The sequence below is a fragment of the Ursus americanus genome, chromosome 7 (genome assembly GCF_024610735.1).
Source record: "Ursus americanus isolate L20-20 chromosome 7, mUrsAme1.1.p, whole genome shotgun sequence".
Taxonomy (NCBI): Eukaryota; Metazoa; Chordata; class Mammalia; order Carnivora; family Ursidae; genus Ursus; species Ursus americanus.
This window is the reverse complement of record NC_142133.1, coordinates 9,585,851-9,599,656: the sequence shown is the minus strand read 5'-3', so window position 1 is coordinate 9,599,656 and position 13,806 is coordinate 9,585,851. Positions and strand designations below refer to the sequence as shown.

The 13,806-nt window shown below is 41.1% G+C and overlaps 1 protein-coding gene across 1 annotated transcript in view; it reads right to left on the bottom strand.

The window, feature by feature from the left end:
• The window catches only part of LONRF2 (LON peptidase N-terminal domain and ring finger 2), a 54,250-nt gene extending 41,886 nt beyond the window's left edge, over positions 1-12,364 (bottom strand). The window contains exons 1-2 of the mRNA XM_087863298.1: positions 11,060-12,364; positions 1,219-1,337 (exon numbers count right to left, since the gene is read on the bottom strand). Coding sequence (XP_087719424.1) covers positions 1,219-1,337; positions 11,060-11,735 — 795 coding nt within the window. The 5' untranslated portion in view covers positions 11,736-12,364. The remainder of the gene's footprint in view (positions 1-1,218; positions 1,338-11,059) is intronic.
• Positions 12,365-13,806: the final 1,442 nt, after the last annotated feature.

The window sequence follows — 13,806 nt, the reverse complement described above, 5'->3', positions numbered from 1 at the left end:
CTCTTACAGTTAAAATTATCTATGTAACTTTGTGGTAACTAAGTCTATCTTTCATCACAGACACATTGCAAAGTTTTTAGCTCAAAAAGTCAATACTGTGGAGAAGAAACTAGCTTCACAGGGCAATACAGGTCCACTGTCAGTCAGAAATGCTAAACTTATAATTCATAGTAATGAAGTCTTAATCATTACTGACAGAAATTCCCTAAGAAGATTAATAGATCAAGGGATAGGAGAAAAGTCATCAATAAAAGGAGGAGAAAATGTTTTTAGTGAAGCAAGCAAGCAAAAAAAAAAAAAAACAAACAAACAAACAAAAACCAGATTTCTGGGCTTGGTCCAACAAACATTTGCTCTCATCCTTAGGCTCATACCCAATTCCAATTTAACACTCAATCTAAGCTGAAAACATTTTGTTTTAAAGAATGGAAGTTTGGATAGAAGGAAGGAAAGAAGGGCATCTTTTCTAATAACATGGGTTAATGCTTCTTCAATGTTTCTAAAACAAAAATGATAAAGAATAAGATAGAGGGACAAAATATTTTTACTTACTGGCTAAGAGCATGTGATCCATGTTAATTCCATTACAAATTCCTTAAAACTTTAAAATCTCTTTTGGGTTTTAAAAACCAGGGATTCGTGAAAAAAGCTACAACTTTTATTGTTTGACTTCTTAATCTTCAGGAACAACTTAAGCTATCATTATTATATTAACAAAGCTTATTTTGTGTCATCACAGAAAGAAATATTAGACCTTTCCAACACGGACGAAAATTATTCCAAAACCCTTACAAAACACTCATCCTTTCACTGACAACATTTATATGTTCCATGCATATTAGGGCCCAACTGTGAATCATGATTATTATACGATCTTACTAAAGTGTAATTTTAAACATTTCCCCTTTACTCACATTTTTATATAATTTTATCATTGTGCTTATATATTTATTTATTAAAAAGGCATATTATTCAGCTAAATATCTCCTAAAAGTAATCTGAATTAGTGTTTCTTAACTAAATCCAGCTGGGAGACTTTCTGGTCTTTTAGACTGAGTTGGTTTATTGTGAAGTGGATTGCTACATCTAGACTTCTATCATGAGGTAAACATACACTGTGCGTAAGTACCTAACCACCATCCTCTTAGTTTATTCTGAAGAAAGTCCCATAAACGTACATTTATTATCTCCAAAGCCAACCAATACCTTAGCCAGTACCTTAGTCAAGAGAGGTTCATTCTGACAAACTGCGTTGGCATCCTGCAGAGCCTGCTCGTAGTTCTTCAAGGTTAGATATAACTCTGCTCGCAGCAGCAGCAACGAATTGTCTCTAGGCGCTGAAAGACATGGGCAATAGAAAAAAAATTAAAGCGACTACATTTAAAAATAAATCTTTAAGTCACTAAAATATTAAATTGGAAAATAAGCACAAAGGCAAAATAAATACTTCCTCCCACAAATCGTATGTGGTTTAATAGGTTGGTAAGTATATTTACATAACTTCCCTCAGGAAAACAGAAAGAGTATTAACAAGACTTCAAAATGCACCAAGAAAAACAGACTGCTGAACGCACACTAGGCACAACCTAATCTGCAAGAATGAGTAAACGTGGAATCATCTTAATGCCATAACTAGGTATTAAAAATGAGAAGATTTAAAATAACTTTCTTGAGGGGCGCCTGGGTGGCTCAGTGGGTTAAGCGTCTGCCTTTGTCTCAGGTCATGATCCCAGAGTCCTGGAATCGAGCCCCACATCGGGCTCCCTGCTCAGTGGGGAGCCTGCTTCTCCCTCTCCCTCTTCCTCTGCCTGCCACTCCCCCTGCTTGTGCTCTCTGTCAAGTAAATAAATAAAATCTTTTAAAAATAAATAAAACAAAATAACTTTCTTGAAAGTACATGAGGAAATTCCTGTTCAAGAAACAAAAGAATGCATAATTTGTTTTCTTATACAACTGCATGGATGTGGACTTATCACCATAATTGTACCTATAGTATGTTCTTTTAAGTGCGAAAAGAAGGGGGGACAAAAAAACCTTCCTCAAACAGAAGAGAGCTTAAGAACCGCTCATATGCGACTATGGAGATAAGCCTAGCTATGCAGAAGCCAAGAGTGACTCTATGAGCTGACGTGTAGTATGTAAAGTCCTTGGCTTGGCAAGGTACCATGGAAAAGCGACAAAGCCAGAGTTCATGAAAGCTGAACCATCACCGCCATTTTCATACTGCTGGACCTGGTTCACTCTACCTATACTCATTGCAGGATCTTTGTAATAGAGCTACAGCATACATTTTAATTGACAATAAATATTCTAAGGACCCAATGTGTTCTCATTTCTCTACCTAATACCCATTTCAGTTTGCTTCAAATCCTAGACCTTGACTCTCTCTCAAACCAGCCACTTGGTACTTTCCAAATGCCACCACAACTCCTCTTAGTTTATGTAGGTAAGTGGGCAAGTGTGCATAACAGAACTCATGCAAAAGGATGTTACATCAAGACATAGTGGGGCTACCTACGACTGTATTATTGCTACAGATGTGTAATATAGAGAAGGTATGACAAGGCAAAAAGGTGGGAAAAGAGGAAAGAAATGGCAGAAATGGAGAATCTAACAATAAAAGTTGAATCTTTTAAAATGACATGGACTGGTTAGAGTAAGGGTCAACAATTTTTTCGGCAAAAAACCAAACGGTAAGTATTTTAGGTTTTGCAGGCCAGGAAGAAATTTGAGGGTATTGTACAGGCACTTATATAACAAGAGAGAAAACAAATTTTCACAAAATTTTTATTGACAAAATTAAAAAATAACAATAATTTAGTACTTTTTTTGTAACACAGGTCTACTAATTAGAAGAATGGAATTCTTTGGGGGAAAGGATAACATTTTCCTTAAAGTTCAAAGTTAGTGTCCCCCATCCTATCAAAATAAATAGAAAATGTTCACATGTTGGTTATGATCTGTAATGAGATTTTATGTTTTTCGTCTTGGAATCTGAAATATGGATGTCAATCCACAAGCATATGATTTTACATTGAGCAGAAGAACTGAAGTTCTTTATAGAATTCTATTAGATTCTGTGCATATTTGTCTCTGTAGTATGTCATTATACAGTAAATATAATTACAGATTAATCATTTCCAACTGAAGACGAAGGTAAAGTTCCTCAAATGCACAATTAAGTGCATCTTCAAATACAGAAATAACTTTTAGAGATTTTGGAAATCTCAAAAACAACATGCTGCTTCAACTATAGTTTGAGATTGAGAAATACACCCGCTGCAGATGTGGGTGAGAACGAAGATTTCCCACCTTGTTCCCACTTTGCCAGAGTTGATTCTCTTGAATCTTCTAAACCACCATATCACGTGCAAACAATCAGCTCTGACTCTGGGATGCTAGCTTTCATTCTTTGTGTTTCTTTTTGCTCCCACATTGCAGTAAGAGTGGTGATAGCAGACGTTCTTCTTCTTGAATTTAAAAAAGGACGTGTGGAATGTTTTAACATGAAATATGTTTACTGTAAGCTTCTGACAGAGAATATTAACCAAATTAGTTGTTTCGTTCTATTCCTAGTTTTCTATGAAGGCATTAGAACAAGTGGGCGCTGAATTTTATAGTATGCTCTTTCAGTATGTGAGAGATTACTTGGAGTGTATCTCCTTAAATCTCCCCTTATAGTGAATTACATTGAATAATTTGTCTAATACTGAAATATCCTTGTATTCTTGGGATAAGCTCATCTTGACCTTAAGTCTTACTATATTGCCGGATTCAAATACTAAGAAATTTAACTAAGATTCTGGCAACTATGCACATATGTAAGACTAGCCTGTACGTTTTTTTCCTAAGCTTTACTTGATTGTAGTATCAAAACTACACTCATAAAATTAAATGAAAAATTTCCCATATCTCTCCATGATCTGAAATAAGATGAAAGTTCATCTTCCTTGCAAGTTTGTTAAAACTGGCTTGACCTGTCTTTTTCAAAAAAAAAAAAAAAAAAAAGCCCTGAGTAGCATTTCTATTTTGTTTATGATTATTGCTCAACGTCAGGCTTTTACCTCTTCTTGGGTCAATTTTGATAATCTATGGTTTCCTTAAAATTGTCCTTTTTATATCGGCTTTAAAATCTGTTATGTTCTTCTATATCTGCAATTATGCTTTTTCTTCATTCCTGATCCTATTTGTGTTTTGCTTTTTCTTCATCACATTTGCCAAACATTTGTTTCTTTTATTGGTCTTTGTAATGAACCAGCTTCTGACTTCTTAACCAACTCATTTTTATTTTGTTCGTTTCATAATGTTTTCTTCATTATCTCTTTGCTTACACTTGTGTTAGCTTAATTGATCTTGACCAAATTTTTGGAGTTAAAAACACTCTTCGTTGACATTTATTTTTTTTAATTTTTTATTATGTTATGTTAGTCACCATACAGTACATCCTTAGTTTTTGATGTAGTGTTCCATGATTCATTGTTTGAGCTGACATTTATTTTTAATCATTCTTTTCTAATGAATACATTTAAGCCTCTACTCCTTACATTCTAAAGGCTACTTTTACTGAAGTCCAAAACAGTCACTTCCCATCCAGACACTAAATGAATCAAACTGTTTTCTTCGTTGACTTCCACCATTTGGCAACCCATTTATGAAGTCAGAACTTCATAATTTAATCTTTTAAAACATTTCAAATAAATCTCTACACATTTCCTGAGCATTAAGCTTTAAGCTTAATAAAACTGAGTTTATGGAGGAATCACAAAAAAATAAATGGAAGACAAAAAGCAACGTAAAATTCTTTGTGTGGAGACAGCTTATGGAAGAAAAATGCACGTGTGCACCTTCCAAGAAACTGACAAAAATATCCAAACATAATCAACCAACCCTTATATGGGGAAATGAGTCAAAAAGAGTGCAGTTTGAGAACCAGTCTCTGTGAGGAAAAGAAGAGATAGTCTACTCCCTACAGTTGTGTTCAGGGTTAATCAAAGACGGCTCTCCAACTGCAACCCAAGGTCATCATCACGTTGGGAGCTAGAATTACGACCATAAGATCTGTCAAATGAGTGGGCAGTGGTGACAAGTAGAGAACTGTACAAGTGTCATTTAGGAAGAGTTGAATGAATTGACAGAAAGCAATGACAGCTAAGTAGTGGTCCTGGTGAATAGAAAGAATAAATGGCAATAATCCTCATGGGTTATTTGTTCAAAGTGATGTAGGACTTACAAAGTCAAGGCTACAAGTCATAAATGTGTATCTTGAACTTTTACATTCATATACACCTGCGTGATCACTACCCAAATCAGGATCTAAGAAGGCTCCTTTGTGCACTTTCCCAGGTAGTACACCTTTCCTAAAGGTAACCACCATTCTGACTTCTATCACCATGGATTACTTTCACCTGTTTCTGAACTTATACATGGGGTTACATGAATAGAATGTAATCTTTTGTATCTGTCATTATCATTCTGTGAGATGCCTCCATGTTGCTATAAGTTTTTGTTTTTTTTTAAAAACAACTTGCTGCATACTACACTGTATGACTTGATTTATATACTCATTCTACTGGTGGGTTGTTAGCCCAATGTTTTTGGCATATATTTAATATATATAATATATATTATATATATTATATATAAAACTGCTATGAAAATTCTTATATATGTCTTTTGTTGGGCATAAGTATTAATTTCTATTTGGCATATACTCAAAAGTGGAAATACTGTGCCAAAAGTTGTGTTTATGTTTAACTTTAGTAGGTAGTCCCAAACATATTTAACTTGCACCAATCTGCACTTCCACCAGCAATGTAAGAGTTCCAATTGCTCCCAATACTTGCCAACAGTAGACATGGTTACTCTTTTTCATTTCCAGGTACGTTTCAACATCTTATTCAGTTTAAATTTGCATTTGATCAGTAATTACATGTATTTCATATATTTATTGCCCATTTTGATATCTAGTTTTACAAAGCATCTGTTCAACTCTGCCTATTATTTAGACAGACTTCCTTTCTTGTTCTTGAACTATAGACATTTTTTTCAATATTCTGAACCAGCATTCTCATTTAGATACATATTACAAATACACATCACCTTTTCACTCTTTTGAGGCGTCCCTGAGGAACAGAAGTTATTAATTTTAATTAAATCAAATTTATCTTTTCTCTATGGTTATGCTTTTTGTGTCTTAAAAAGTATCACCTACCCTAAGTTCATGAAAATATTCTATGATTTATTTTAGATATCTGATTATAATTTCCATGTTTGATGTGCAATGGTCATCTAGGTTCATTTTTCCCCAAATGGATAAGCAACAGACTTAGACTATTTAAAAGACTCCCCGCCCCCCCCCCCCCCATTTAACTCTATTGGCATCTTCGAAGGAAACCAGGTGACTGTACATGAGAGTCCCTTTCTATGTGTCTATACTTGGGCCAACACAACTCTGTGCTAATTACTGCAGCTGTATACTAAACCTCAGTATCTTGCAGTATCAGTTCTCCAGCTTTGTTACTTTTCCTCGTTATTGCCATGGCCATTTATCAACTTCCACGAAAACCATGAGCTGAGATCTTGACTGAGAATGCACTGAATCTGTAGTTCAGTATGCACAGAACTGACATCAATACTGAGCTTTGCAATCCATGAAAATCAGGTATCTTTCACTTATTTAAGTTTTTGCAGAAATGTTTTGTATTTTCAGTGTAGAGGTCTTGAACAACTTTCAGGTATTTCAAGATTTACTCCGAAGAATTTCTGGGTTACATAAATGGGTTTTCTATTTTGTTTTTTTACTAAGTATATATAATTATCACTGATCTTTCTATATTAACCTTAGAGTCAACAATCTTGATAATTCACTTATAATTTCTAATAGTTCAAAGATCCCTCTGAAGTTCCTATGTACTCCAACATGTCATCTACAAATAATGTTTTATTTTTCCAATTTTATACCTTTTTTCTCCTCATTGCACCAGCCAGAATCTTACTACAATGCAAAATGGCAGTGATGACAATGAACACCCTTGTCACCTTTTCCTTCAGTGGGAAAACATTCAATATTTCATCCTTATGATGGTTGCCACAGATTTTTTTAAAATTTAAATTCAATTTAGTTAACATATAGTGCATTATTAGTTTCAGGGGTAGAGTTTAGTGATTCTTCAGTTGCATATAACACCCAGTGCTCATTACATCAAAGTGCCTTCCTTAATGCCTATTACCCAATTATCCCTTCCCCCCCCACCTCCCCTCCAGTAACCCTCAGTTTGTTTCCTACAGTTAAGAGTCTCTTATGGTTTGCCTTCTTCTCTGTTTTTTTATCTTATTTTCCTTTTCCTTCCCCTATATTCATCTGTTTTGTTTCTTAAATTCCAAATATGAGTGAAATCATATGCTATTTATCTTTCTCTGACTAATTTCGCTTAGCATAATACCTTCTATTTTCATCCATGTCATTACAAATGACAAGATTTCACTCTTTTTTGATGGCTGAGTAATATTCCATTGTGCATATATACCGTCTCTTTATCCATTCATCAGTCAATGGACATCTGGGCTCTTTCCATACTTTGGCTATCGTAGACATTGCTGCTATAAATATTAGAGTGCATGTGTCCCTTCAAATTACTATGTTTGTATCCTTTGGATAAATACCTAGTAGTGCAATTGCTGGGTCATAGGGTAGGTCTATTTTTAACTTTTTGAGGAACCTCCACACTGTTTTCCAGAGTGGCTGCACCAGTTTGCATCCCCACCAACAGCGTAAGAGGGTTCTCCTTTCCCTGCATCCTCACCAACATCTGTTGTTTCCTGATTAATTTTAGCCATTCTCACAAGTGTGAGGTGGTATCTCATTGTGGTTTTGGTTTGTATTTCCCTGCTACAGATATTTTTTGTAGATACTCTTTAACATACTAAGAAAGTTCCCTTGGGGCGCCTGGATGGCATAGCAGTTAAGCGTCTGCCTTTGGCTCAGGGCGTGATCCCGGCGTTATGGGATCGAGCCCCACATCAGGCTCCTCCACTATGAGCCTGCTTCTTCCTCTCCCACTCCCCCTGCTTGTGTTCCCTCTCTCGCTGGCTGTCTCTATCTCTGTCAAATAAATAAATAAAATCTTAAAAAAAAAAAAAAAAGTTCCCTTGTATTCCTACTTTCCTGAAAGATCTTAAACCAGGTCTTACGATTTTTCTCTATCCTGTAGATGTAGTGAATTACATTGGTTGATATACAAGGATTAAATGAACATTTTACTTGATTGTGATGTGTTTAAGTGTATCACTGGATTCAATCTGCTAATATTTTGTTTCCCAAAGGTAACCACTGCCCTTACTTACAACATGCTAGAGTAATTTTGCCTGTTTGGATTTACGGAGAAGTAGAATCATGGTAAAAATGCTTTTGAGTTTGCCTTTTCACCCAAAATTATGTCTGATTTGTCCACATTGTAGTGTTTAACTGTAGCTGGTTTACTTTCTTTCTGTAGAGTATTCCAAAAGGCATCGTAATACAGTCACTCATTGCATTCTTATTGGACATGTGGGTTGCTTCCACTTCAGGACTATCTCTACATAAGGATATACCCTCTTGCACATTCTTGTACATTCTTTCAGTGCACATATACGTGAACCTTATTGAAACTGCTCAGCCAAAGGTCGTATTTAACATTTCAGATACCACCAAACTATTTTCTAGGTGTATAATTTGCAGACCCATCTGCAGCATATGATAGTGCTCATTTTCTGCATCTTCTCCAACAGTTGGTATTGTGATCGTCTACATTTCCAGCAGCTGTTTTTATTTATTTTTAAGATTTATTGATTTTAGAGAGAGCATGAGCAGAGGAAGGGGCAGAAGGGGAGAGGGTCAAGGAAGGAGGGAGGGGGAGAGAGAGAAGCAGACTCCTCACTGAACAGGGAGCCTGACCCTGGGCTTGATCTCAGGACCCCGAGATCATGACCTGAGCCGAAATCAAAAGTCAGATGCTTAACTAGGCCATCTAGGTGACTCAACAACTGATTTTAAAAGTTCTATACTTCTACTGTCTAAGACAGTAACCACTACCTGCGTGTGGCTACTGGACAACTATGGGGCTGGAGCGACAGAGGATCTGAGATACTGACTTTTCAAATTTTAACTAACTGAAATTTAAATTTAAAAGCTGATACTCTATTGACTAGTGGAAAACTTTTAATTTGGAACAACTTCAATATGCCACTCTACTATTTTTTTTTGTTTTTTTAAGATTTTATTTATTTATTTGACAGAGACAGCCAGCGAGAGAGGGAACACAAGCAGGGGGAGTGGGAGAGGAAGAAGCAGGCACCTAGCAGAGGAGCCTAATGTGGGGCTCGATCCCAGAACGCCGGGATCACGCCCTGAGCCGAAGGCAGAGGCTTAACGACTGTGCCACCCAGGCACCCCTACTTTTTCAACTCTAAATTTATTGAAATGGAAATATGAAGGAAGTATTTCTGATGAAAATTTTGTATCCAAATTGGGGTAGGCAGTGCATGTAAAATACACAATGCATTTGAAAGATTTTTTTTAAAGTAAAAATCTCCATTTTTTTACATCGAAGGTATGTTGAAATATTTTGGATGTATATGTTTAAAAAATACTGTTAAGGGGCACCTGGATGGCGCAGTCATTAAGCGTCTGCCTTCGGGGGCGCCTGGGTGGCACAGCGGTTAAGCGCCTGCTTTCGGCTCAGGGCGTGATCCCAGCGTTACGGGATCGAGCCCCACATCAGGCTCCTTCACTATGAGCCTGCTTCTTCCTCTCCCGCTCCCCCTGCTTGTGTTCCTTCTCTCGCTGGCTGTCTCTGTCTCTGTCAAATAAATAAATAAAATCTTAAAAAAAAAAAAAAAAAAGCGTCTGCCTTCGGCTCAGGGCGCGATCCCAGCGTTCTAGGATAGAGCCCCACATCAGGCTCCTCTGCTAGGAGCCTGCTTCTTCCTCTCCCACTCCCCCTGCTTGTGTTCCCTCTCTCGCTGGCTGTCTCCAAATAAATAAAATCTTTAAAATTTTTTTTAAAAATTAAAATAAAAAATACTGTTAAGATAAATTTAATCTGCTTTTCACCTTTTACATGTGGCTACCAGAAATTTAAAATTACATATGTGGCTCACACAATATTTCCACTGGATAGTGCTGCTCCGTGCCACATATACATAAACAAGATAGATGAAAATCCAAAAATATATAGCCTGCTAAAACATGAATATATTGGCTGCAAAAATGGTACAGAATACTTGTTATATAACGCAATTTCACTGCTCTACTCCAACAAAGAATCCCCCAATTTAAACATAGGTGCGCCCTCTAAAATGGAAAACCTCAACTCTAAATTTAAAATAAAATGCATAATGACTACAGCACACAAGATTCTTTTAGTAACAAAAAATTAAACCAAATCTTCTTGGCTAGTGATTTAAATCATATAGAACCAGTAGCAAAAGGAAGTTTGGTCTTTTAAATTACATATCTTAACAGGTGGGGGGAGGGATCAAGGAGAGCCTGGTGCTGGCCACAAATTTTAGTTATTTTTTAAAAATTAAGCAGACACACTAGTTAACTAATAAGCTAACCACACCATAACAACATCTAATGCCCTTTGAGAGAAAATGTACAATAAAAGCAGAACGGAAGGGGATCCTTCCTGGATTCTTTAGCTGAAACCCCAAAGCAAATCCTGCCACATCACAAGGCACTCTGTTTGTGAGCCTCTAGGGTGTTAGTTGTCGGCATTTTCCTGCAGGACAAATAAAAACACTTGGTCATCCTCCCACTTGTAGACAGCTGAGATGGGAGTGAAAGGCAGTCTTGGCCTCACAGAGCTACGCAGGAAGGATGCGGAGGTTCTGCAAAAGACTGGACCAGTGGGGCGCAGCTGGCCTCTGACACCAGCCACCCCGGTTGCTGGTTCACCTTACCATCTTCGGAAGAAAATAACCCCTAAGACCCCCTAAGCCTGAACAGAGCTCTCCATGTCCACCCCTGCTGCTCGACAGGTGGGCCAGGCTGGCGGGCAAGCTCCCAAGGCCGACTTACCCAGATCCAGAGCCTGGTCGCACCTGAGCAGCGCGGCCTCGGGCTGTTGCTGGCGCTGCAGACTCCGCGCCTGGCCCGCCAGCCTGCGCACGCGGCACTCGGCCGGGTAGCACTTCTCCAGCAGGCCGCTCAGCACTACGTTGACTCGCCGAGCCTGCGGCCGGGCGGGCCCCGACTCCACGCAGCGCTTGCACACCGTCAGCCCGCACGGCAGGGTCACCGGCTTGTGGAGCAGCCGCTGGCAGCGCGGACAGCCCAGCAGGTCACGGGGCGCGACGGGCGCCGAGGCCGGCTGCTCCCCACGCGGCTCCTCGGGGGTGCGGCCCGGCCTCCCACCCGGCAGCCGCCACTCGCGCTGGCCCAGGGCGCACGCGAGGCCGCCCGCTAGCTCCCCCAGCTCCTCGGGCCGCAGCGCCCCGAGCCGCGCGGCGCCGCGGAACGCGCCCAGGGCCTCGGGGAGCCGGCCCGCTCGGGCCAGCGCGTCCCCCAGCCGCAGGCACAGGCCGCGGTCGGGCTGCGCCAGCCCCGCCAGCATCGAGCGGAAGAGCTCCGCTGCCATCTCATACTCGCCCGCGCGGAAGGCCTCCTCGCCCTTCTCCAAGCGCTTGGCCAACGGCTCCCCGCAGTCGCAGCCGGGGCACTGGGGCGGGGGCGGCGGGACCGGTTCGGGGCTCATAGCGGTGGGGCTGCGGCGCCGTAGGCCCGGACGGAAGAAGCCTAGGCGGGAGGATGCTCCGCTGCCTGGTGCCCAGCGGCGGAAGCGCGGCAGCTTCTTCGCCGAGAGCCACGCACGTCTGGGGGCGGCCGCTCCGGGCCGTGGCTACCCTTGGCGGGGGCGGGCGCAACGCTGGGGCGGTGTCCCCCGCGCGGCGTGGGCGGCTGGTCCCGCAGGGCCACAACCCCACCCGGGCAGAGGCGCGAGCGGGGTAGACACGGCGGGCACAGCCCGAGTCCCGCGCGCGCGAAGCGCCCTCCTCGCCCCGCTCGCTTATGTAACCCAGACCGCCTGAGAGAACGTGGCGACCCCCTCCCCACGGCCGCGTCTCCTGCCAACGCTCTCCCTCCTCGTCCCAGGGCGGCCGGGCGCGTGTGTGCGTGCGCGTTCGCCTACACGCGCCCTTCGCCGCGCGCTCTCTTCCCGCGGCCGCGGCCGCGCCCGGAACAGGTGTCCGCGGCAGGCCCGGCGCCCAGCTCTCCTCTTCCGCGGCTCCAGCCTTTCCCCCAGGCCTGGCCGCCAACACAACCTGTGGCGGTGGTTGAAAGGGGAGCCGAGACAGTTACCAAGCACGTCACGAATTCGATTTAGGAAACTGTCCTAGGTGACGGGAGAGCCTGAAGTGGGCACTGAACACGTCTCCAGCAAGCTTCCTAATGCAACTTTAATAAATTACAGACCGAAACATCTTAGAATTGTAATTTAGGACAGTAGTTTTAATAGAGAACGTAAAGAAATACCATGCTAGATGCTGGGAGGAGGAGGGATCTGAGAAATGGACAATTGTACTGTGCCCTTGGTTCAGAAAGCAGAAATAGAATTTTTAAAAATGTCTCCTAACATGGAGTACTGCAGACAGAAGTTGCTGGAAGGAGGGAGTTAAAAGCTACCTTGGTGTATGAGCAAGGACTAAATGTTCTTTCTGTGCTCGTTAACCAGTTTTTAGAATTCTTCACTAACCATGGCCTATCGGCTCCCTGTTGTTCCGCCATTTATTTTATTCTATGTGTTTGAATGCGATAAAATGCAATATGTCAGAATCCGTATGTTCATTGTGTCAAGTCGAAATTTCTTTATGTTAAATTTGTGAGGTTTAACATTAAAACTGATGACTAAGAAAATATAAAATACTTTAATCAAATCTGGCTTTGGGGAAGGGGAAATGCCTCCTCCTTAGGTGAGGAGAGAAAAATTAGACTAATTCACAAAGGGAAAAAAGAGACAACTTCCGCCAACCTTCTAGTCCTATAATCAATGCAGAGCACGTCCCACCACCTCTCATCCCACCGCCAGCCCTTTCCGCGAATGATTTCCCCAGGTCACAGGGCGCGACCGCCTCTCTATTTTGACTGATAACAGTTACGGTGAAAGTAGGGTTTTTTTTTTTTTTTTTAAGATTTTATTTATTTATGTGACAGAGAGACAGCCAGAGGAGAGAGGGAACACAGCAGGGAAGAGGGAGAGGAAGAAGCAGGCTCCCAGCGGAGGAGCCCGATGTGGGACTCGATCCCTGAAAACCAGGATCACGCCCTGAGCCGAAGGCAGACGCTTAACGACTGTGCTACCCAGGCGCCCCCAAAGTAGGTTTATTTTTTATTTTTTATTTTTTTAATGATTTTTTATTATATTATGTTAGTCACCATACAGTACATCCCCGGTTTCCAATGTAAGGCTCGATGATTCATTAGTTGCATATAACATCCGATGCACCATTCAATACGTGCGCTCCTTACTACCCATCACCGGCCTATCCCATTCCCCCACCCCCCTCCCCTCTAAGGCCCTCAGTTTGTTTCTCATAGTCCATAGTCTCTCATGTTTCATTCCCCCTTCTGATTACCCCCCCTTTCTTTATCCCTTTCTTCCCCTACTGATCATTCTAGTTCTTATGTTCCATAGATGAGAGAAATCATATGATAGTTGTCTTTCTCTGCTTGACTTATTTCACTTAGCATTATCTCCTCCAGTGCCGTCCATGTTGCAGCAAATGTTGAGAACTCGTTCTTTCTGATAGCTGAGTAATATTCCATGG